Source organism: Panthera onca, chromosome C2 (assembly GCF_046562875.1).
Source record: "Panthera onca isolate mPanOnc1 chromosome C2, mPanOnc1 haplotype 2, whole genome shotgun sequence".
NCBI lineage: Eukaryota > Metazoa > Chordata > Mammalia > Carnivora > Felidae > Panthera > Panthera onca.
Window position 1 is genome coordinate 121473414 of NC_138347.1, and position 24829 is coordinate 121498242.

General features: G+C 39.0%; 1 protein-coding gene across 5 annotated transcripts in view; it reads left to right on the plus strand.

Annotated features, from left to right (window-relative positions):
- The window catches only part of GK5 (glycerol kinase 5), a 79867-nt gene that overhangs the window by 22673 nt on the left and 32365 nt on the right, over positions 1-24829 (plus strand). For all 5 annotated transcript variants that reach the window (XM_060638841.3, XM_060638840.3, XM_060638838.3 and 2 more), the window contains 6 exons: positions 1347-1440; positions 6758-6889; positions 13925-14000; positions 15110-15171; positions 15254-15327; positions 15516-15576. In XM_060638841.3, coding sequence (XP_060494824.1) covers positions 1347-1440; positions 6758-6889; positions 13925-14000; positions 15110-15171; positions 15254-15327; positions 15516-15576 — 499 coding nt within the window. The remainder of the gene's footprint in view (positions 1-1346; positions 1441-6757; positions 6890-13924; positions 14001-15109; positions 15172-15253; positions 15328-15515; positions 15577-24829) is intronic.

Below are 24829 nucleotides of genomic sequence, written 5' to 3' on the forward strand. Positions count from 1 at the left end.
GGAGACACAGAATCGGAAACAGGCTCCAGGCTCCGAGCCATCAGCCCAGAGCCTGACGCGGGGCTCGAACTCACAGACCGCGAGATTGTGACCTGGCTGAAGTCGGACACTTAACCGACTGCGCCACCCAGGCGCCCCTCTTACCACAATTTTTAAAAAGAGAGAGAATCACGGGGTAGAGAGTATGCTAGATCATGGGATGCAGGAAAGGACGGAAGCCTGAGAGGTTGGTAGGAAGACACGTGTTTGAGGGATTAATGGTTACAGTGAGTTTGAAGGGAAGGTATTTTTTTTCTTAAGTTTGTTTATTTACTTTGAGAGAGACAGAAACAGTGGGAGTGGGGGAGGGAGAGAGAGAATCCCAAGCAGGCTCTGCACTGTCAGTGCAGAGCTGGGCGTGAACCCATGAAGCTGTGAGATCATGACCTGAGCTGAAACCAAGAGTTGGACGTTTAACTGACTGAGCCACCTGGCGCCCCTGAAGGGAAGGTATTTACAGAGTAAGATTGAGAGAACTGAAATAATAGCTAGATGTGTTGACTAATATATTGGAATGTTAAAATTTCGGGTGTAGAATGTTTCCAGGTAATAAAGTTGAGGATGTGCCCATGGGTGTGGACTGCTTAAGAAGTGTGGGAAATGACAGTCTAGGGAATTGAATGTGGTCAAACTCACACAGAGGGGCACCTGGAATAGGGTAGACAGCAAGCCTGAGTTATATGTCAAAGATTAGTAGATGTCAGTGGTTGAATTTGCAGGAGCCAAAAAGGAAAATGACTTATTTCTATGATATTTCTTAGTTCTGTACTTTTATTGTAGTGTTGACCCAGAGTTTGTTGAACTTCTTCTAATTGGACAAATTTTGATAAGCTTAGTAGGTTGCAGAGGATAAGCCAGTCCCAAAGGTGAGAGGTATAGAAATAGGGTCAGGCAATATTTCAGCTCTTCTGTGTAGCCACAGATGTTTTTATCTGATTGTGTGTTTCAAGTAAAATGAAGGGAGGAAGCATTGGCTTCTTGCTTTTTAAAGTGTATAAGCAAGTCTTTAAAGGCCTTCTTATTAGATGTGTTTTGTTTTAGACGTGTGCACGTTGTACTGCTTCAAAAAGAATATCTTTTTTGATAGAATTTGATCTAGAATTTCATTTTATTTATCACATTATAATTGTTACAAAATGTGTTCAGTTTATAAAATGAAAAAATCTTTCGGCAAGCCCCATCTAATTAAATTATACTTTGATATTCCAGTGTTGCCTCTAATTTTGTTTTCTCTTGTGCCAGATCTTTTATTTACTATAGTCTCTGATTTATATTGAGTCTCAAAATACTGTTTTTATCATTCTTAGGAAAACGGGAAATCATTTTCACAACTTCATTAGTTGGCAAGACCTAAGAGCTATTGAGCTGGTAAAATCTTGGAATAATTCATTCCTAATGAAGGTAATCTTTTTCTTATCTTCTGTGGTTTAGATATTACTGTCTTCCCTGTAAATGTCCCTTACCTGTATAATCTCCTACCTGTGCTGTTTTAGAATGTTGAGAAGAGAATACACATATGCACACTCCTCACATCAGGGAAACTTCATAATTGTCACCCAAAAGCATATGTGGTAGACTAAAGTACTTAACAACTACACTTCAGGAAGCCCTGAGAAGGTTTAGGATGGACCTCAGCGTCTCATGTGAGTGAGAATTCATGTTACCATTCTTGGAGAAGTGGACAAAATGCAGACCATGTCCAGAAAAAATAGAGAAATGTCCAAATTTCATAATCTTTTGTTAAAAGTGGAGAATGGATATCAAGACGCATAACTGGCTGACAGCCACAAGCTCTTCATCTGATGCCTACCACATCATGGTAGCAAATGACAATGGTTGTGACTATGACAGTGACAATAGTGGTGGTGGCAGCATAAGTGTGGGGTTACTGAGTCAGAGGGTAAGACAGTTTTCCAAATGTGGCCAGACCTGCAATATGTGATGTTATAATTAATATTGCATGCTGCAATTTTAAATATTCTAATGCCACACAGCTAAATGCCTTTTCAACTCAGGTGCCTCTACAGAATGATGCTTCAGAGAGTATCCGGAGCATTGATTTGACTCAATAACTATTTGGAGACACTAATTTTATATGGAAACAAACATGAATATATTATAGAATATGACAGCAATGCATGAGTGAAAGAAACACTTTTGCCATAATGTCACCCACATTGGTTTTTCTTTTGTTAGTTTAATATATGAGGATGCAGGGGCGCCTGGGTGGCTCAGTCGGTTGAGTGTCCGACTTCAGCTCAGGTCACGATCTCACGGTCTGCGAGTTCGAGCCCCGCGTCGGGCTCTGTGCTGACAGCTCAGAGCCTGGAGCCTGTTTCAGATTCTGTGTCTCCCTCTCTCTCTGACCCTCCCCTGTTCATGCTCTGTCTCTCTCTGGCTCAAAAATAAATAAACGTTAAAAAAAAAAAATTTAATATATGAGGATGTACCTTGCTTTAATAACTTGTAAGGCTGAGTACTGAGAGATGCTGTGTACAGGAAAGAGTGATTAAGGAGTTGAAAATGATTATAAGAAAATGTCATGAACATTGAATGGTATAATTTAAAATTATACAATTTATAGGGATGCCTGGGTGGCTCAGTCAGTTAAGCGTCCGACTCTTGATTTCAGCTCAGGTCATGATCTCACAGTTTGTGAGTTCGAGCCCCACATGGGGCTCCATGCTGATAGTGCAGAGCCTGCTTGGGATTCTCTTTCTCCTTCTCTCTCTGCCCCTCCCTCACTCACTCTCTGTCTCTCTCAAAAATAAACAAACATTAAAAAATAATAATAAAAACAAAACTGACTTCATACACAAAACTCTGCATTTAAAGCACTTCATCTACTTGATATTGAACATGCACATGATGCTTGGTTTCTCTTAGGAAAAAATGTGCATGGATTCTTACAGTTTAGCACACATGATTCCAGGGCCTGTCCTGCCAGTGGAGGAACCCCACCCTGCACCCATCCTATCCCAGATCCTTATGGTTTATTGATTGAGGCTCCTGGAAATGTTTAGGGTGTATGTGCCAGAAATGGCACCAAAGTTGTCAGTTTAGCCAAGGCTAGCTCCAAGCAACTTGATGAAGTAATTAAAGTGTGTTGGCAATCTCCTGGCACCATTGTTTTCCTCCAGTCTTTCCAGCAGCCATGCTTCCTCTCACTGTTGTTCTGATTCTTGCTTAATGGTTGCTAAGGCTTCTCTTTGCTTTTAGCACTAAATCTTAACTCCCTACCATGGATCAGCTCTGTCTACAACTCTGACCATTTTCCAGACCCCTTCCTCCCTGAAGCTGCTAAGGATCTGGCTCCAGCTTTGCCAGCCTGCTTTTGTTCTTGTAGCACCCAAGCAGCCTCTCACCTTAAGACCTTCAGACCTGCAAGGGGCTCTCCTGCCATCATGACTGGATTCTTCTCATCCTTCTGGGCCCAGCTCACCTGCCACCTCCTCTGTGTGAGGCCTTTCCTGCCATCTTATTTATATAGAGTAGCATGACCCCCTTCCCCGACTCCAGTCTGCTTCAAACCACCCTTTCTTTCTTTCACAGCACTTATCATATTTCACAGATTTTGAGACGTATAATTTTTTCAACTGAAATTTTAATTGAGATAATTATAGATTCACATGCAGTTGTAAAAAATAATACAGGGATCCCTTATAGGCTTTGCAGGTTCTCTCAATGGTAACAGTTTACAAAACTGGAGTATAGCATCACAACCAGGATACTGACATTGATACAATCTGTAGATCATATTCAGATTTCCCTATTTTACTTGTACTCTTTTCTGTTTGTATGTGGGCGTGTTCTGACTTCTGTACAGTTCTTTTATATGTTCGTATGACCACCACCACAGTCGGGACGCTGAACTGTACCATCATTACAAAGGTCCCTCATGTTGCTCTTTTATTATTTTTAAAAAATTTTCTATTTAAAAAAATTTTTTAATGTTTATTTTTTGAGAGACAGAGCATGAGCATGAGTATGAGCAGGGGAGGGGCAGAGAGAGAGGGAGTCACAGAATCTGAAGCAGGCACCAGGCTCTGAGCTGTCAGCACAGAGCCAGACATGGGGCTTGAACTCACAGACCGTGAGATCATGACCTGAGGTGAAGTCGGACGCTTAACCGACTGAGCCACCCAGGGGCCCCTTATGTTGCCCTTTTATAACCACAGCCATCTCTGTCCTGTGCACCTCTCCAGCCTCTTCCCATCCATCACTCCTCGCAACCAGTAATCTGTCCTCCATTAAAAATATTTTCTGACTTCAAAAATATTATATACCTAGAATGATGCAGTATAAAACCTTTGGGATTTGCTTTTTTCACTTAGTGTAATTCCCTTGAGAATCCAAGTTGTACCTGAATCAGTAGATTGTTTCTTTTTATTGCTGTGATGTATTCAGGGGTACAGATGCACTACCTGTTTTTTAAGGACATCTGTGAAATCCCAGTTTTTGGCTATTACAAATAGGGCTGTTTTGAACATTTGTGGTTTTTTAAATTTTATTTATTTTTTTATTTTTTTAAATGTTTATTTATTTTTTGAGACAGAGAGAGACAGAGCATGAATGGGGGAGAGTCAGAGAGAGAGGGAGATCCAGAATCTGAAGCAGGCTCCAGGCTCTGAGCTGTCAGCACAGAGCCCGACACGGGGCTCGAACCCACAAATCGTGAGATCATGACCTGAGCCGAAGTCGGACGCTTAACTGACTGAGCCAGCCAGGCACCCCTGTTTTGAACATTTGTGTACAGACATTTATGTGAACGTAAGTGTTCATTTCTCTAGGATAATACCCCAAAGGTACAATTAATTGCTAGGTCAAATGGTAATTGCATGTTTTGTTTTATATGAAACTGTCAGAAAACTTTTTCCAGGGTAGCTGCATCATTTACCTTCCCCCCAGCAATGTGTGAATTATAAGACATACTTTTTTTTTCTAATTTAAAAGGGGTGATTTTAAGCAGGATATATTTTTGTAAGATTTTATTTTTAATTAATCTCCACACCCAACATGGGGCTTGAACTCACAACCCCTAGGCCAGGAGTCACACATTCCACCAACTGAGCCAGCCAGGCGCCCCAAGCAGGATGTATTCTTAACCATCAATAAGATGGTCTACAAAATATGTAGAAACACAGGAAGTTTGAGCACTGAATGAGATGAAAAGGAAGTTAAAAGGGCTATAACTTTCAGTTATAAGATGAATAAGGTCTGAGAATCTAATGTATTACATGACTATAATTAATAACACTGTATTATATAATTAAAATTTGCTAAGAGTAGAACTTTTCAGCAAAACGAAAAGGAAAAAAAAAGGACAAGGGATGCCTGGATGGGTCAGTAGGTTGAATGCCGCCTGACTTTTGATTTTGGCTCAAGTCATGATCTCATGGGTTCATGAGTTTGAGCTCCACATCAGGCTCTGTGCTGACAGTAAGGAGCCTGCTTGGGATTCTCTCTCTCTCCCTCCCTCTCTCTCTCTGCCCCTCCCCCGCTCTCTCTTTCCTTCTCTTTCAAAATAAATAAACTTAAAAAACAAAGGACAAAACTAAAATGTAGAGAGAATTGAGTCTATACATTTTCTTGATTGTTACACTTATTATTTATTAAATAAACCCAAACCTTTATATTTATTTTTTAGGGGAGGGGTGAGTAATAACAGAGGGAAAAATGCAAGAAGGCAGTAAATTCTCTATAAGTGAATATTCTTTAAAACATCAGTTTCAGAAGTTGAATTGTCCATCGGCATTCTTGTAGTAGGTGGCAGGATAGAGTTTTTGTTTTTGATTTTTTTTTTTTACTATGTCTTACAAACCTTAAAACTCAAAGCAAGTTTTCTGTGAGAGGCTTTTTCTTTTAAACTAAAGATTTTGCTTACTAAGAAGCAAATTTAAAACTATATATATTTCATCTTTGATTTTGTTAAGTATAGGTAGTGTTCAGTGAAATCATATATCCCAATTTTAGGTACTTAGTGTGTAGGGAAATTTCCCTTATGGGTTAATAGTAACCTCATTCAAAATATATTTCATATAGGATTATAGCCTATCCCTTGACTCTCCCCCTTTTCTTTTCTTTTTCTTTTATATTTTTTAAGTTTTGTTTTTTTGTGTTTTTTTTTTTGTTTTTTTGTAATCTTTGTACCCAGTGTGGTGCTCAAAGCCATGACCCGAGATCAAGAATCGCATGCTTTGCTCACTGAGCCAGCCAGGCATCCCTTTCCCTTTTTTTTTTTTTTTTTTAAGACTTTATCTTGAGGGGTGCCTGGGTGGCTCAGTAGGTTAAGCGTCCAACTTAGGCTCAGGTCATGATCTCACAGTTCGTGGATTCAAGCCCTGCGTCCAGCTCTGTGCTGACAGCTCGGAGCCTGTTTCAGATTCTGTGACTCCCTCTTTCTTTGCCCCTCCCTGTTCACGCTCTGTCTCTGTCTCAAGAATAAATAAACATTAAAAATAATAATAATAATAAAATAAAAGACTTGAGCTTTTTGTGTTTATTAAAGAAGGACATAGTAGATGTGTTATATCTCGTATGTTAGGATACAAATGTCCACTTGGGGTAACATTGCTTTACTTCATGTTCTTAGGTGCTGAGAACACTAGACGTAGTTGAATGATTTGTTATTGGGTTTGTTTTCATATGTGTAGAATTAATATAGAAATATCAAACACCATTAAGTGCATTTTCCTAAAATATCTTTTTTTTTTAACAGCTAATACAGAGCTCCTGCCGAGTGCTACACTTTTTCACTAGAAGTAAACGATTTTTTGCAGTCAGTATGTTCAGTTTCACAAACCAGCATGTTTCTTTGAGATTGGCCTGGATTTTACAGAACCTGGTTGAGGTAAGGAAAGATTGTGTGTGCCTGTGTTTGTGTGTGTGTATGGACTACAGGAAAGACAAAATTAAAGGAATAAAGATAATAATTTGATTATTTCAGGGAAAATTAGGTGTCCACTACATATTGGGATAGAATACAAGGAATCTTTACTCGGTTTTTTTTTTAAACCTTTTTATTGTGAGTCATAACACATAATAGAAAACGGAACAAAACAAAACTATACCACCCAGTGATACACTGTGAAGCAAACACCTGTGTAGCACTATTTAAATCAAGAAACAGAACATTATGAAACTGTGTATCAGATTTTCTTTCCACTTTTACTTTTTTACTTATATGTTTCTTTCTTAACACTATCTTTTTGTTTTACCTGAATTTTTTTTGAATTTTGTATAAATGGAATCCGTGTTTATTTTTTTGTGTCTGACTCCTTTTGTTTAATATTATATTTATGAAATATACCCATATTGGGTGTAAATTAATTTTCTTACATTTTCATTGCTATTTGGTGTTCAATATATGATTATATCTCTATCTGTTTATCCCTTCTGTTCATGTCCTTTTGAGTTATTTCTAGTTTGGGGCAATTATGACTAATACTGTCTTTGAAGTACATATAAATGCATTTCTGTTACATCTATACATGGGAATGGAATTTTTAGGGCATGAATGGATATGTGTATCTTCACCTTTAGTGGATAGTGTTAAAAAGTTTCCCACAGTTTTTGACAATTCACATACCCACTATCAGTCAATGAGAGGACTTCTTATTTCATTTACCATCATAATTGATACTATCAGGTTTTTTTTATTATTTTAGCCATTCTGGTACTTAAATAGTGCTTTCTCATTGTGATTTTAGACTGATAAAAAAGAAGATCCAACTGCATGCTGTCTATAGGAGAAACACTTTAGATTCAAAAATACAAATCATTAAAAAGTAAAAGGATGGAGAAGATCTCTCATGCAAACAGCATCCATAAACTAAGTGGCTATGCTAATATCCAGCAAAATAGACTTTTAAAAAAAAATTTTTTTTATTATGTTTCTTTATTTTTGAGAGGCAGAGAGAGACAGAGTGCGAGCAGGGGAAGGGCAGAGAGAGAGGGGGACACAGAATCCAAAGCAGGCTCCAGTCTCTGAGCTGTCAGCAGAGAACCTGACGTGGGGCTCAAACTCACAAACCAGGAGATCATGACCTGAGCCGAAGTCGGATGCTCAACCAACTGAGCCACCCAGGCACCCCAAAATAGACTTTAAAACAAAAATGTTATTAGAGATAAAGAAGGACATTTTGTAATGATAAGTCAATCCATCAGAAATATATAACAATTATAAACATATATGTATGTAGTAACAGTGCCTCAAACAAATGAAGCAAAAATTGACAGAATTGAAGAGGAAAATAGACAATTCAACAGTAATAGTTGGAGACTTCAACACTCCACTTTTAATAATGGATAAAACAACTAGATAGAAGCTCAACAAAGAAATAGAAAACTTGGACAACAGTATAAGCTAACTAGACCTTTTATAGAGATCTCCAGTAACAACAGAATATACATTCTTAAGTGTACATGGAATGTTCTCCAGGATAGATCACATGCTACACCATAATACAAGCCTTAATAAATTTAAAAGGACTGAAATTATACAAAATATTTTTCTGATAATGAATGAAATTAAACATAACAGGTATGGGGCTCCTGGCTGGCCTAGTAGGTAGAGCATGTGACTCTTGATCTCAGGGTTGTGCGTTAAAGCCCCACGTTGGGTGTAGGTTACTTAAAAATAAAATCCTTATGGGGCGCCTGGGTGGCTCTGTTGGTTAAGTGTCTGACTCTTGGTTTTGGCTCAGGGCTTGATCTCACAGTTGGTGAGTTCAAGCCCCACATTGGGCTGTCCCCTGTCAGCGTGAAGCCTGCTTGGGAATCTCTGCCCCTCCCCTGCTCGTGCTTGCTCTCTTTCTCTCTTTCTCAAAATAAATAAATAAACGCTAAAATAAAATAAAATCCTTAAAAACATAATTAAACATAATTAGCAGAAAAATGTGGAGAGTTCAAAAATATATGGAAATCAAACAGTGTATTTTACAAAAATTTTAACTTTTTTTTTTTTTTTTTTTTAATTTTTTGAGAGATAGTGTGGGCAGGGGAGGGGCAGAGAGAGAGGGAGATGCAGAATCCAAAGCAGGCTCCAGGCTCTGAGCTGTCAGTCCAGAGTCCAATACAGGTCTCGAAACCATGAACGCGTGATCATGACCTGAGCCAAAGTCAGACGCTCAACTGACTGAGCCACCCAGGTGCCCCCAAACAATGTACTTTTAAATAACCAGTAGGTAAAAGAAGAAATCCTAAGAGAAATTAGAAAATACTTTGAGATGAATGAAAATGAAAACATACCAAATTATGTGTTGCACCAAGATCAGTGTTTAAATAGAAATTAATAGCAAGACTATTATGTATAGAGACTATATATATTTTTTATTTTTTTAATTTTTAAAGTTTTAAATTTATTTTGAGAGTAGCAAGACTATTATGTATAGAGACTATATATATTTTTTATTTTTTTAATTTTTAAAGTTTTAAATTTATTTTGAGAGTGGCGGGGGGAGGGAGAGAGAGAGAATCTCAAGCAGGCTCCACACTTTCAGCACAGAGCCTGATGCAGGGCTCAATCTCAGAAACTGTGAGATCATGACCTAAGCTGAAATCAAAAGTTGGACACTCAGCAGACTGAGCCACCCAGGTTCCCCATGTATAGAGACTATATTAACAAAGCATCTAACATTGTACCTTAAGACACTGGCAAAAGATGGCAAACTGAACCCACAGGAGCAGACGGGAAGAAACATAAAGACAGTGGTTTTTCCATGTCTTTTTGTGGCTTGGTAGTGCATTTCTTTTTGTCACTGATTAGTGTTTCATGGCCTAGATTGTTACAATTTGTTTATCCATTCACTTGTTGAAGGACACTTCTGGTTCTAATTTTTGGCACTTGTGAATAAAGTTGCTATAAACATTTTTGTGCAGGTTTTATATGAACATAAATTTCAACCTATTTGGGTAAATACCTAGGTGTGCAATTGCTGGATCCAATGGTAAGACTAGTTTAGCTTTGTAAGAAAATGCCAATCTGTGTTCCAAAGTGACTGTACTTTTTACACCCCTACCAACAGTGAAAGAGAGGGCCACATCCTTGCTGACATTTGATACCAGTTTTGGATTTTAGCCATTCTAATAGGTGTGAAGTAGTGTCTCACTGGTTTAATTTGCAGTTCTTTAACGCAACAAGATGTTATAGAAATATGCCTTTTCCTTTTAAACATTGACAAGGACTTCTAGGATATATTGACTAGAAGGGATGGTCACATACATTCTTTTTTCATTCATTCCTGATCTTGGAACAAAAGCTTTAAACATTTCACCGTTTAGTAAGAATTTGTAGTAAGTCTTTTTTTCTTTTTTCTTTTTAAATACTTACTTATTTGGGGAGAGAAAGTGTGCACGCAGGAGGGGCAAAGAGAGAAGAAGAGAGAATCCTAAGCAGGCTCTGTGCTGTCTGTGCAGAGCCCAACACACTGCTCAAGCCCACGAACTGTGAGATCATGACCTGAGCTGAAATCAAGAGTCAGATGCTTAGCCAACCAAGCCACCTAGGTGCCCATGTACTAGGTTTTCTCATGCCTGGATAGCTCAGTCGGTTGAGTGTCTGACTTCAGCTCAGGTCATGATCTCACAGTTCATGAGTTCAGGCCCCACATCAGGCTTGCTGCAGTTGGTGCAGAGCCTGCTTCAGATCCCCTGTCCCCTTCTCTGTCCCTCTTCCATTCTCGTGCATTCTCTCTCTCTCAAAAAATAAACATAAAAAAAAAAAAAGATAACCTTTCTCAAATTAAGGAAATTCTCTCTTATTCCTAGTTTGCTAAGACTCTTTTAAAAAAATTTTTTTAATGTTTATTTATTTTTGAGGGAGACAGAGACAGAGCACAAGCAGGGAAGGGGCAGAGAGAGAGGGAGACACAGAATCCGAAGTAGGCTCCAGGCTCCGAGCTGTCAGCACACAGCTTGATGCAGGGCTCTAACTTGTGAGCTGTGAGATCATGATCTAAGCTGAAGTGAGAAGCTTAACCGCCTGAGCCATCCAGGCCCCCCTTCTAAGACTCTTTATTATTAGTGGATGTTAAATTTATTAAATACATTTTCTGCACCTATTGTCTAAGAGTGGCAACCTCCTTGAGGTTTGTAGGGTGTCTTGAGTTTATTCCTTGGTATCTTCTGTTGCTTTTAAAATTTTACAGCCATTATTTTCAAAAGGCATTTCTAGTCCATTCTCTTTATCTCCTTTCCTTCTAGAAAATTTGATTATATGCATGTTGGACCTTCTCATTAAATACCCTTTGTCTCTCACTCTTTCATATTTTCCATTCTTTTGTCTCTTTGTACTTCATTCTGGATATTTTCTTCTAACCTCTCTCTCATATCTATTCTCTCTTACGTTGCTTCTAATGTGCTGTTAAAACCCATCCATGAAGTTCTTAATTTTTTTAGTTCTAGAACTTTTTTCTTTACATAATTAGCATGGTATTTTAAAGTCCATGACTATTCTAGTATGTGTAGCCCCATGGACTCTGTCTTTCTCTCTCTTTTATTTTCATGTTCTCTTGTTTCCTCAGAGGCCTGATTATTTCATTTCTTTTAAATTTAAAATACTTTATGGATGTATGATTAACATACAAAAAGCTGAACATATTTAATATATACAACTTGATGAGTTCGGTGAGCCTAGTTACTTATTTGTATGCATGTGTATGTATATCAGCTAGACATAGTATTTGGAAAATTGTAGAAATTATGAGAGCCTTAACATAGCATTTTCTTGCTCTGGATAAGATTTATGTTTCTTCCATTTTTCTAGACACCAGGATTACCTCAATCCATTTTAGTGACTGAGATGATTTAAAACTGAGTTTCAGTTCCTGTGAGAACCTGTCTTTCTGGTTTACTCTTATTCATAGAGTAGAGGCATTTGGAGTCTTCTCCCAAAGCATGGAGAGTTGACCTTGATCCTCCTACCTTGGGAAGCCCTAATATCAACTCTGTCTTCATAGCCTCATATCGACCTACTACCTATCAGAGGACTGGGCTCTCAAACATTTTTTGAATGAACAGATGAATTTACTACTTGCCAGGCATTGTTGCTACTCACTGAAATACAGATTAACCTTTGTCTAATCTGGAACAAATTTTAGAATCACAATTTCTAAATTTAAAGAGAGTTTGAAATAAAGTAATATTACTTTAAGCACTCCATACTTAAGTTTTACAAAACTTGAATCTTCAAAATACTTGTTACAAACAATCTACAAGTGACTTCTTTTTTTGGAATTTATGTCATTTTCATTTTATTGATCCTTTCTACTCTTAACATATAATCCATCTGTAAGTGTATTCATTTGTCATTCTTTTTATCTCATTTATTTAGGAAGCATTTTTTAAACATCTGTTATATGCCAGGAACCCTCCTAGGTGTTGCGCTTATAAATATGAATGCAATTTAGTTCCTGCTCTTAAGTAGCTTAGGCTCTAGTAGGGAAGTAATGATGTTGTGAGATAATGGCCACACGGAATATAGCCATTGGATGACAAGTTTGGCAAAGCCAGGAAATGCTAGTCTTGATGGACAAATAAGAGAGAGGTGGTAAAGTGTGATGCAGGGCACTGTTTCTACTATGTTAATAATATCTTGAAAAGAAATAATATATTGGGGGCACCTGGCTGGCTCATTTGGAAGAGCATGAGATGCTTGATCTCAGGGTCGTGAATTCGAGCCCCATGTTGGGCATAGAGCCTCTTTAAAAAATAGTAATAATGATATTTCAATAAGCATTTCATTTTCTCTATTAGGTATTTTAAAGAGCTTTTGATACTTTTGTTTTCTGTGGCATGCTTTACACTAAGGGTTAGCAGATTTTTTCTGTAACATGCCAGTTAGTGATAATTTAAACTTTGAAGGCCATGAGGTTTCTGTCATAACTACTCTGCTATTGTAGTATGAAAACAGCCATAGATGATACATAAACAGGTGAGCATGGCTGTGTTCCAGTAAAATTTTATCTGTGGACACAAATTTGAATGTCATGTACTTTCCATATGTCACAAAGTATTCTTTAAAAAAAAACAATTATAATATTTAAAAACCATTCTTAACTTGCTGTACAGAGTTAGGCAATGGGTTGGATTTGAACTGTGGTCATAGTGTACCATCCCCTGTTTTAGACCTCTTATAGTTAAACCTATTCTTATGTTTAAAAAAATGTATGTATATATATATATATACTTCTGTGATGAACAAAGTTTATTTGTTTATTCATCACAAAAATACATGCTTCATGTGAAATTAAAGCCTTTTATACATTATAGTAATTGCTTAGAACTGTTTGGTGTATATTTTAAAAATAGTTTCTTTATGTATATATTCATTCCTTTTTTTAAAAAATTTTCTTTTTTTTTTTCTTTTCTTTTTTTTTTTTTTATAGAGAGAGCATGAGCAGGGGAGAGGGGCAGAGGGAGAGAGAGAGAGAATCCCAGTGCAGGGCTTGATCTCACAAACCATGAGATCAGGATCTGAGCTGAAACCAAGAGTCACATGCTCAACTGACTGAGCCACCCAGGCACGCCTGTATATATTCATTCTTATTAAAAAAAAAGGGATTATATTGTATTTATTCTTTGGCCTTTAATTGTGTACTTAATAATGTAACCTTTTTTTTTTTATTTATTTTTTAATGTTTATTTATTTTTGGCAGAGAGAGAGAGACAGAGCATGAGCGGGGGAGGGGCAGAGAGAGAGGGAGACACAGAATCTGAAACAGGCTTCAGGCTCTGAGCTGTCAGCACAGAGCCCGTCGTGGGGCTCGAACTCACGGACAGCGAGATCATGACCTGAGCCGAAGTTGGACGCTTAACTGACCGAGCCACCCAGGCGCCCCAATAATTTAACCGTTTTGAGTCAGTTTTGTGCCATTGTGTTTTCAAGGTGCAAAAGGCAGTTGAAGAAGATAATTGCTGCTTTGGGACTATTGATACCTGGTTGTTACACAAGCTCACAAAAGGTAAAGATGATCTGATAGATCTGTCTCCAGTGACTGAAATTTTTTTTTTACTTATTTACTTTTTTTTAATAATTTATTGGCAAGTTAGCTAACATACAGTGTATACACTGTAGTTTTGGCTTCGAGAGTAGATTCCCATGATTTGAAATTTTTTTAATGTTTGTTTATTGTGGGTGAGCAAGCCGGGGAGGGGCAGAGAGAGAGAAGGAGAGAGAGAATCCCAAGCAAGCTCCGAACTGTCAATGCAGAGCCTGATGTGAGGCTCAAACTCAGAAACCATGAGATCGTGACCTGAGCTGAAATCAAGAGTCAGATGCTTTACCAACTGAGCCACCCAAGGATTCCACCCCTCCTCCACAACAAGTAACTGAAATTTGACTGCTAGAAATGACAGAAATGATTCACCTAAAAAAAATAGAGGTTCCTTTTGTTCCTTCCTGTATCCCAAATACATTGCTTTTTGGTACCCCAGTAACTCCATGCAGTAGTAAAGTTACCTTAATTTTGAATTTGTAAGAGGATGATTTTTATTTTTTATTTTTTTAATGTTTTATTTATTTTTGAGAGAGAGAGAGAGAGCACAAGCAGGGGAGATGCAGAGAGAGAGGGGGACAGAGGATCAGAAGCAGGTTCCGTGCTGACAGCAGCCAGCCTGATGTGGGGCTCAAACTCATAAACCACGAGATCATGACCTGAGCCAAAGTCGGACGCTCAAATGAGTGAGCCACCCGGGCACCCCAAGGAGGGTGATATTTAAATTGTGATGAACCCTCAAATAGAAGGTGGAGGAACAGTCTTAATTTCAAAAGTGGTAACATGAGTTCAATACCAGATGTGCCACTTTGCAGCTGGGTCACTCTAGGCAATCACGTTGCATCTTTGAACCCCTTTCCTCATCCTGAAGCTGGGGATCATGATGTGACAGTGTATTTGAAAGTACTTTTGTAAACTCTAAAAGTTCAAAAAGATTAAGTGGGAAATTCCTTTGGAGACCTTGTCCTGGAAATAGACATTTTGGAATGATTTTGAGGCCAAAGGTCTAATTTATAAACTAGGGATAGTTGTTGATTGACACCATCAGATAATATATTATTTCAATGTAAATTTAGGTTCTGAATTTGCCACGGATTTTTCAAATGCCAGTGCAACTGGGCTATTTGACCCTTTTAAGGTAAGGGTTTTTTCCCTTCCTTTTCAATCACTAATTGTTGTATCATTTAGCTTGGATTCTGATGATATGTTTTTATACTCAGATGTGTTGGAGTGGGCTCCTGACCTCCCTGCTTTCAATACCACTGTCTCTCCTGCCTCCTGTGAGGGATACGAGGTATTAATGGACATCGGATACAGAAACCAGCAAAATTTTGCTTTAGTAGGGAAAGCATTTTATTATTTGTTTGAGATGCTTGTGTGTCCATTATATAATTTTTTGGCCTATGTGAAAATCAATTTGCCAAATTTTAGAATTAATATTTTTAGAGCTATAACTGACTTTTTAATTAATTTTATTTGAAGCCACCATTTCGGATCAGTGGATGAAGAGATATTTGGTGTGCCTATACCAGTAGTGGCCTTGGTAAGTAGAAAACTTGGGGGTTTCTCCATGTAGAGTATAAACTAATATATATGAATAGTTGGGATTAGATTTAAGAGACATAGAAGGTCCTTGCAGAATAAAATTAAAGTTTTTTTTTTTCTTTTTAAGTTAAAGTGCCCTGGATATAATCAGAAGTAATTTTTTGTATTCTGGAAAGGGGATCACTGGGCCTTATGTGAAAGCACTTTATAATCTTTCCTTACTTCTATATGTATATAGAAGTATATGTATTGCTTTTTATAAAGCTGTTAATTTTTTTTTAAATGTTGTATTCTGAGTAACGTGTGGTTTATATTGGATACTCTGAGACGAAAAACAGGGATAGGGCCAATGCTTAGTTGTATCTGATACAGTGTAACCAAACAGTGACAAGACAATTTAAAGAAGAATGTTGTATTTAGGTTGTATGAAACCCTTAACCAGCATGTACCAGTAAAGAAACTGTGGGAGAGAGAAAAATTAGCTGTTTCAGGTTTTTGAGGATTTTCTTGATTGTACTCTTTCTGTCTGGATGAGAGAGCTAGAACTTAGAGAATCTCAAGGATTTACCAGCTGGTTGGGGGGGGGGGGGTGTTGAAACTCTGACCTTGACTTTGATTTCCTATAATAGCTTAAGTAGGAAGTACAGACCATCTTTCCCTAGATGTATGGTTGCTATAGTAGATGGAGGAATCGGGTAAGGGAAGGGGAATTTAATTCCTAAGTTACAAATTCCTGGTCACTTAGAGAGGATTAGACTTATTCAACCTAATGGTAGACACAGGTTCAGATTAAGGTATGGCTGGAAGAATTGAAGGTTAGTGACAAAGTATTCTTCAGATGGAGTTTTGGTCCTTATAATATTGCTGTATGTTGTTAAAAAGATGGGTGCCTGACTGGCTTAGTGAGTGGAACATGAGATTCTGGATCTCTGGGCTGGAAGTTTGAGCCCCACATTGGGTGTAGAGATTCCTTAAAAATAAAATCTTAGGGCACCTAAGTGGCTCAGTTGGTTAAGCCAACTGATCATGACCTGAGGGTCATGATCTCCTGGTCCTGAGATAAAGCCCCACATCAGGCTCTGCCTGGGCCTATATCCTGCTTTAAATTCTCTCTCTCCCTCCCTGACACTCTCTCTCTCTCTTAAGTAAGTAAGTAAGTAAGTAAATAAATAAATAAATAAATAAATAAAATTAAAGTAAAATCTTTAAAAAAAAAAAAAAAGAAAGAAAGATGGGGCGCCTGGGTGACTCAGTTGGTTAAGCGTCCGACTTCGGCTCAGGTCATGATCTCACAGTTTGTGAGTTCAAGCCCCGTGTCAGGCTCTGTGCTCACAGCTCAGAGCCTGGAAACTGCTTCCAATTCTGTGTCTCCCTCTCTCTCTCTGCCCCATCCCCACTCATGCTCTGTCTCTCTCTGCCTTAAAAATAAATAAAATTAAAAAAAGAAAGAAAGAAAAAAAGAAAGAAAGGAAAGAAAACCCAAGGCTCCAAATGGTGGCCCAATTAGTAAACCAAGACTTAATAATACATGGCCTAATAGTTTCAAACCCCAGAAATGTAACCCTTAGCCAGTCAACATGGGAATTTTCCATCAGCACTAGGAAATTTACTGATAGGCAAATTTCCCATAGTATGGCAATTTTGCCTAAAACAATGGATTTTTTTTAAATTTTTTTTTTTGCTAATAATTTCCTTTTTTACACTCCCTCTCTACCTTTAAAAATCTTTCTTTTTCTGGGGCACCTGGGTGGCTCAGTTGGCTAAGTGTCCAACTATAGCTCAGGTCATGATCTCGTGGTTTTTTTAGTTTGAGCCCCGCGTTGGCTCTGTGCTGACAGCTTGGAGCCTGGAACCTGCTTCAGATTCTGTCTCCATCTTTCTCTACCCCTCCCCTGCTCACGTTCTGTCTCTCTCTTTCTCAAAAGTAAATAAACACTAAAAAAAAAAAATCTTTCTTTTGCTGTAGCTTTTGGAGCCCACCCCCCACCCCCACCCCACCCCCTGCTTGCTAGATGGGATGCTGCCTGATTCATGAATTGACTAATAAAGCCAATTAGAACTTAAAATTTACTCGGTTAAAGTTTTTGTTATTAAACAGATTGGGTGGCAGGCAGCAACAAGATCCAAAGTGAATTTCCAGCAGCATTCAGGGACAAAGAGAAGCAGGCATGGTATCCCGCACACCCTTTGAATTCACTGTCTTTCTCACTATTTCTGAGGGCTGTGGGTAAGTTCCCTCTTGGTTCTGAGCTCTGCTCTTTGTGCATTCAAGCTCCCTCAGTCTAATTGGCTTTCCTTTACAGGGTGGGTTAGCTTGAGCTGCCAGAAGGTTATACCCAGGGCTGGCAGTTTTGCCTGGAGCCCAACTGAGCTGACAAAAGGGTCTGCCCAGAGCCAAATCCCTAGCCTTTCAGACCACAATTTCCTTGGAATTGCTGGAAAACCCCAGCAAGGTTCCCACCCAGCAAGAATTGGTGGTGGTGAGCATAGGGCCTTCTTTTGGCCAGGACACAGTAACATCTCCTGGTTGTTGCTGATACAGTAAGGTGCACATGTTTGTCTTGTTTTGTGTAGATAAAAGCTATTGCTGTCAGAGATCTCAAGATGCCAAAAAACTGCAAAAACTGGTCGGTGCAGGTTGAGCATTTAAAGGGTGTTAGAGTGCTCACCACCTCAAGAAAATAGAAGAAGTTGATCACAGAGTAGGTTAGATTGACACAAGTTCACCCATCAACCTCAAGAAAACTTCTATACAGTAAGGTACTGTATAGAACTGTAAAATATGCATGATCCCCAACCCAACAGCCCCAACCTGAAGTCCCTTTTAAGGATTAGTTCAGCTCCGGAAACCCAAAGGCTTGCTAATGGGATCTTTAAATTCTAAATAGTCAAGCATGCCACCTTCTGGCACACCTGGCTTACTTTATGTCTAAGAACTATAGTCCTGGCAGTTGCAGGTGTCTTGCAACAATGGCACAATCTTCCTAAGCTTGTTTTGTGTCCTGAAGAACTTGGCTGGGTAACCATCAGGTTGGGGTTCCAAAATAAGGCCAGACGGAAATATGAGTTACACCCCATTTGCAGCTACATATGGCTGGACAGAAATATGGGTTAACTTCATTTGCACCTAGAATCCTACCAAACTGCTGTCAGCCTTCGAGGGAATTACAACCTAGAAATACAATTGCTGTTATGGGAACATTCCAATTAGATAATATCATTTAAGAAATGCACTTGGCGTGCTCCTGGGTGGCTCAGTCAATTAAGTGTCCAGCTTCAGCTCAGGTCATGATCTCACAGTCCCTGAATTCAAGCCCTGCTTCGGGCTCTGTGCTGATAGCTCAGAGCCTGGAGCCTACTTCGAATTCTGTGTCTCCCTCTCTCTCTGCCCCTCCCCTACTCATGCTCTCTCTCTCCCTCCCTCTCTCTCTCTCTCTCTCTCTCTTTCTCAAAAATAAATAAACAGTGAAAGAAAAAAAAAAAAAAAGAAATGCACTTGGAAGCAAGGATTCCCAAATTAAACAGAATGAGATACCTGTTTTAATTGGCAAGCAGAAGCCTCCAAAAGGTTTCAAAATTCCCAAGTTGTTTCATTAAAAGATTCATTGCAAAAGGCTAATGAAAAATTAAAGATAGAAGAAGTACCCCAAACAAAAGACTGATGTAACTCCTACTGCTCCGCTCTTTCCTCCTTGGAATACTCATTCCACTCATCCTCAGTCTGAATTGTTTTTCCACTCTGAAAAGACTGCACAATGATAAACAAAACTCTACCACATTAATGGCCTTATAGACACCCCTGTATTTACCTTCAAAGGAGGACACCCAAATAGGCCTCTCTTAGAGTTGTTGAAACTGAGGGATTTTCTGATAACACTGCTACATTACTCCATGAAACAGTCAAGAGGAAACTCTGGTAGATATCAGAGCCTGCAGAGGGGTTCCTAGAAAAACTAGCGGGAGCCAGCAAAGGGTGAAAGTTCATTTTTAATTTTTTTAAAATGTTTTTATTTATTTTTGAGACAGAGAGAGACAGAGCATGAGCAGGGGAGGGGCAGAGAGAGAGGGAGACACAGAATCCAAAGCGGGCTCCAGGCTCTCAGCCCGCCGCACAGAGCCCAACAAGGGGCTCAAACTCATAGACTGCGAGATCATGACCTGAGCTGAAGTCTGACACTTAACCAGCTGAGCCACCCAGGCACCCCTATGAAAGTTCTTTTTTAAAGTGTATTTATTTATTTTGTGAGAGAGAATGTACAAGCGTGAGCGTAGCACATGGGGAGGGGCAGAGAGAGAGGGAGGGAGAGTCCCAAGCAGGTTCTACACTGTCAGCAGTGTTCTTTATTTTGACTGTCATTGAGAGTGACTTTAGATCTAGGGAAGGCAGTATCCTTTGCACCTCTTTGGGGACCCTTTTTACACCCATGGGGGTTTATTCAATACCACCAGAAATGTTGAAAATTCAAAGTATGTCCCTAGAAGAAAATGAAGCAAACCGAGAATAATATAGTTGGATAGGTGGATCAACCTATGTCATTTAAGTTACAACCCAATTTTTAGAGGAATTGAAAGCAACTGTCCTTATCTTACAATCTTTACAAAACTAAAAATGTAGCTCTAGAGGCAATCCAAAGTTTACCTATTTCTTCACCAGTCCCAAAATTGCCCCAATTTTAAAAAATGTTTTATTTTTATTTTTGAGAGAGAGAGAGAGAGAGAGAGAGCAAGTGGGGGAGGGGGAGAGAGAGAGGGAGACACTGACTCCGAAGCCGGCTCCAGGCCCTGAGCTGTCAGCACAGAGCCCAACGTGGGGCTTAAACTCACAAACTGTGAGATCATGACCTGAGCTGAAGTCAGACACTCAACCGACTTAACCACCCAGGCGCCCCAAAAATTTAGGTAAACTTTTAAATAGTTTCCTAAATCTTTTTGGTAACCCAACATATTAAGGTTTTGCTGAGTTAGGTTAAGTAATGAGTTAAGTTAAATTCATTAAATATCTAGATTATTTGTAAATAACATGAAATACTAAAACATTAATTATTGAACATAGTTTTATCTACTTGTGGCTTCTTATTACAGAAAAACTAAAATATAATTGGATGTTTCAGTGATGTGGAAATGCTGGGGTTCAAAGCCAAGCCCAAGAAAGAATTCTTGAGACGTCTTCAGTGCAAAAAGGTGGTTTTGTTAAAGCATGGGGACAGGACCTATAGGAAAGAGCTGTACTGGTGTAGTGACGGGTGACTGATTATATACATTCTTGGGAGGGGTTTAGGGATAGCATAAGTCTCTAAGGAACTTTGGAAACAAGGTTTCCAGGACCTTTAAGGGCTAGCTGTTGTTAGGAAAAGGTCATTTAAAAGTACTGTCTAATAAAACCTTAGTCATGAGACCCTTTAGATGTGTATCAGTGAGCCATATGCTTGGAGGATGATTGCTAACCTATATCCTGGGGCGTAGAGATAAAGGAGGTTTCTAAAAGAATTTTTATATGTTAAAGGAGACTTACAGGATCCTGGAGGTCAGGATAATGTTAAGCTAAAATTGCCTTTTGCCCTTAGCAAAGTGTTATCATTGAGGCCGCTGAGTACCTAGGGGAAGGTTACTTCCTGTCTCAAGGACTTGTCAATGGGCTCGAAGTTGTAAGGAAATTATTTTTTTTTCTTTTGTCTTTGTTCCCCACATCATTAGTGCTACATTGGAAAATTTAAAAGGCATATGCTTCTAAAAATTATAAAATGCATTTATAAATTTGCCAATCTAAAGAATGCTGGTATAACAGACAGTTCCCATTTGTTTAACACTACTAGAAATAATAAGGGAAACATCTCCATATGCAAGGGAAGTAAAATATATGTTTTTGATTAAAAAAAAAAAGGTGTAAGGAATTGAGATGTATTTTTTTTTTAGGAAAAAATAGTTGTAGAAAGTTTGTGAAAAAGGAATCTCTGGAAAGGAATTGTATATGTGGTCAGGACTCAGACTGGAATGAATTGATTTTAATATCAAAACTAAACTGATACAAAGTTAGAGTTTGGTTTTCTGTTTTAAAAAGACAAAGTTTGCACTTAAAAAAATTTTTTTTTTAATATTTATTCATTTTTGAGTGACAGAGAATGAGCAGGAGAGGGGCAGAGGGAGAGGGAGACACAGAATCTAAGCAGGCTTCAGGCTCCAAGCTGTCAGCACAGAGCCTGATGCTGGGCTCGAGCCCACGAACCGTGAGATCATGACCTGAGCCAAAGTCAGCTACTTAACTGACTAAGCCACCCAGGCGCCCCTGTTTGTTTGGACTTTGGATTGGCTTAAGTCTTTTTGGCCTGGAACATTCCAAAGAATTTGTTAAACTATTTAAGTTTATTTGATATGTTAAATGACATGGGAAGCATTGTCAAATACGAGAATCAAGGAAGGCCTCTCTGAGTGACTTCTGAGCAGAGATCCAAAAGAAGTGATGAGCAATCACATAGATACATATGGGAGGAGCGTACCAGGCAATGCGAATGGTGGATGCCAAAGAGGGAGTAAATGTTTTAGAAAGATCAGGGGATGGTTGGGGTCAGAGCACCCAGTTTCATGACCATGAGGAATGTGTTAGAAGATAAAATTAAAGAAAGCTATACATAGCATAGTGGATAATGCAGGACTTTCTATTCTCTGGTAAGCATTGGAAATGCTATTCTAAATGATTGGTAAACCACTAGAGGCTTAAGTGACTCTGTGTGAGGGGGAGGGCATGAATGAATTTACATTTCAAAATGATCATTAGATGCAGTGTAATAGTGGGCAAGAAAAGATTCATTAAGAGGCTGTGGCACTGAAGATGGTGGAGAAGTCGGGGGACTGGGATTTTCCTTGTCCCTCAAACACAGCTGTATTGATCACTTGGAACATCCAGGAAATCTATCCACTGAGTGACAGAAGGATCCCTACAGGTAGAGGGAGACAGCTTGGCAAGTGTGAGGTACATGGAAGTGAACTGGGGAGAGAAAAATGGTGGTGTTGCTGAGGGGAGGGAACCATTTCTGTGGAGAGGGACAAGGGAGGGTAAGAGAGAGAGGTTGAGAGTTGACACAAGAGGGAAAACCTCTCTGGACCATGGACTGGGGAGTGAGAAATACTAAGGGTCCCAGATGTGTTTTGCAAACAATGTTTGGAGCTCAAATTCTGAGGTTTTGGAAGTGTACAACTTTCTCTGGACCAGAGCTGTGGCTCATGCTTCTGGAGAGGAGGGAGCTGGCCATGGAGTGCATAGGGTGGTATAGGGATCTCCAGGGTTCACTGGGAGAGAACATTCCCTTCCTGGAAGGCTTTTGGAAGAGGGTTTATTGCTTCCCCAAGGACAAAAGACCCTGTAGGTGCCAGCCAAAATTTCATTAGCTGTACTCCAGAGGAAGGGAAAGGATCCACGTGGTCCTTTAAGACTTAGGGTTTCGAATCCCAGCTGCATGCCAAAGAAAAAATGTAGGAGAGTTGTGGAGCTGGAGTGGGGTGAGCTGACTGCCCTCACTATTCTGTGGGGGCTGCCTGAACAGCGGGGGGTATGAGATCCCCCGCACAGCAAAGGAAACAATCTTTTGCACAGCAAAAGAAACAGTCAACAAAACTAAAGGCATTGGATGGAATGGGAGAATATATTTGCAAGTGACATATCAAATAAAGGTTAGTATCCAAAATCTATAAAGAATTTATCAAACTCAATACCCAAAAAAACAAATAATCCAGTGAAGAAATGGGCAGAAGACATGAATAGGCACTTTTCCAAAGAAGACATCCAGGTGACTAACAGACACATGAAAAGATGCTCAACATTACTCATCATAGGCAATTGCAAATCAAAACCATACTTGTCAGAATGGCTAACATTAATAGCTCAGGCAACAACAGATGTTGGAGAGATGTGGAGAGAGAGGAACCCCTTTGCACTGCTGGTGGGAATGCAAACAGGTGCAGCCACGCTGGAGTATGGACGTTCCTCAAAAAATTAAAAATAGAACTACCCTATGACCCAGCAATTGTACTTCTAGGTATTTATCCAAAGGATAAAAAAAATGCTGATTTGAAGGTGCACATGTACCCCAATGTTTATAGCAGCACTATCAACAATAGCCATAATATGGAAAGAGCCCAAATGTCCATAGACTGATGAATGAATAACAATGTGGTATGTATATACAATGGGATATTACTCACCAATCAAAAAGAATGAGATCTTGCCATTTGCAACAATGTGGATAGAAGTGGAGAGTGTTAACGCTAAGCAAAATAAATCAGTCAGAGAAAGACAAATATATGATTTCACTCCTATGTGGAATTTAAGAAACAAAATGGATAAACATAGGTGAGGGGAGGGAAAAATAAGATAAAAACAGAGAGGCAAACCTTAAGAGATTTTTAAATACAGAGAACAAACAGGGTTGCTAGAGAGGTGTGGGGTGGGGGATGGGCTAAATGGGTGATGGGCATTGAGGAGGGCGCTTGTTGGGTAGAGCACTGGATGTTATATGTAAGTGATGAATCACTAAATTCTACTCCTGAAATCATTATTACACTGGATATTAACTAACTTGAATTTAAGTAAATAAATTTTTAAAAAAGAAGTAATACTAAGCCTTCTTTATGTTGTAAGATTTTGGTGCATGTGCATAAAGTCCATTCTGCTTCTGAAAAAAAAAAAGTCCTCTCATTGCCAGATTTTTGCCATGCTAATGTCCTATAACATGGCAACAGCCTGGTGCTGAGTCAGAGATATTAAGATGGGTAAACATTGCCAATTAAATGAGTAGTTGGGGCTATCAGAAAACCAAGATGGCTGCTTAGTTCTTCCCAGCTCCCTGGCAAACACTATTTTTCAATTTGTGTATTCCTTCATGCACCATAGGGCATTTAAGATGACCCAAATTATGAATAGACATTGGGAGGGAGACTTCTATAATATTGCAAAAACAATTTACCAGGAATTTCTGATTTGTCAGGTCCTCCTGGAAAAACTGATTTTGTTCCCAGAGCCTCAGACCTCCCCGCTCTGGCCCCTTTTAACACCTGCAACTGGACTTCATTCAACTGCCATTTACAATGGGTTATCAATATATTCTTGTTATTGTTTGTATGTTTTATGGACGGGTTGAAGCCTTTCCCTGCTGCAAAGCTGTGATGCCCTCACAGTAGCAAAGAAACTGTTAGAAAACGTTTTCCCATTTGGGGCATACCTTCCACAATCTGCAGCAATCGAGGCACCCATTTCACAG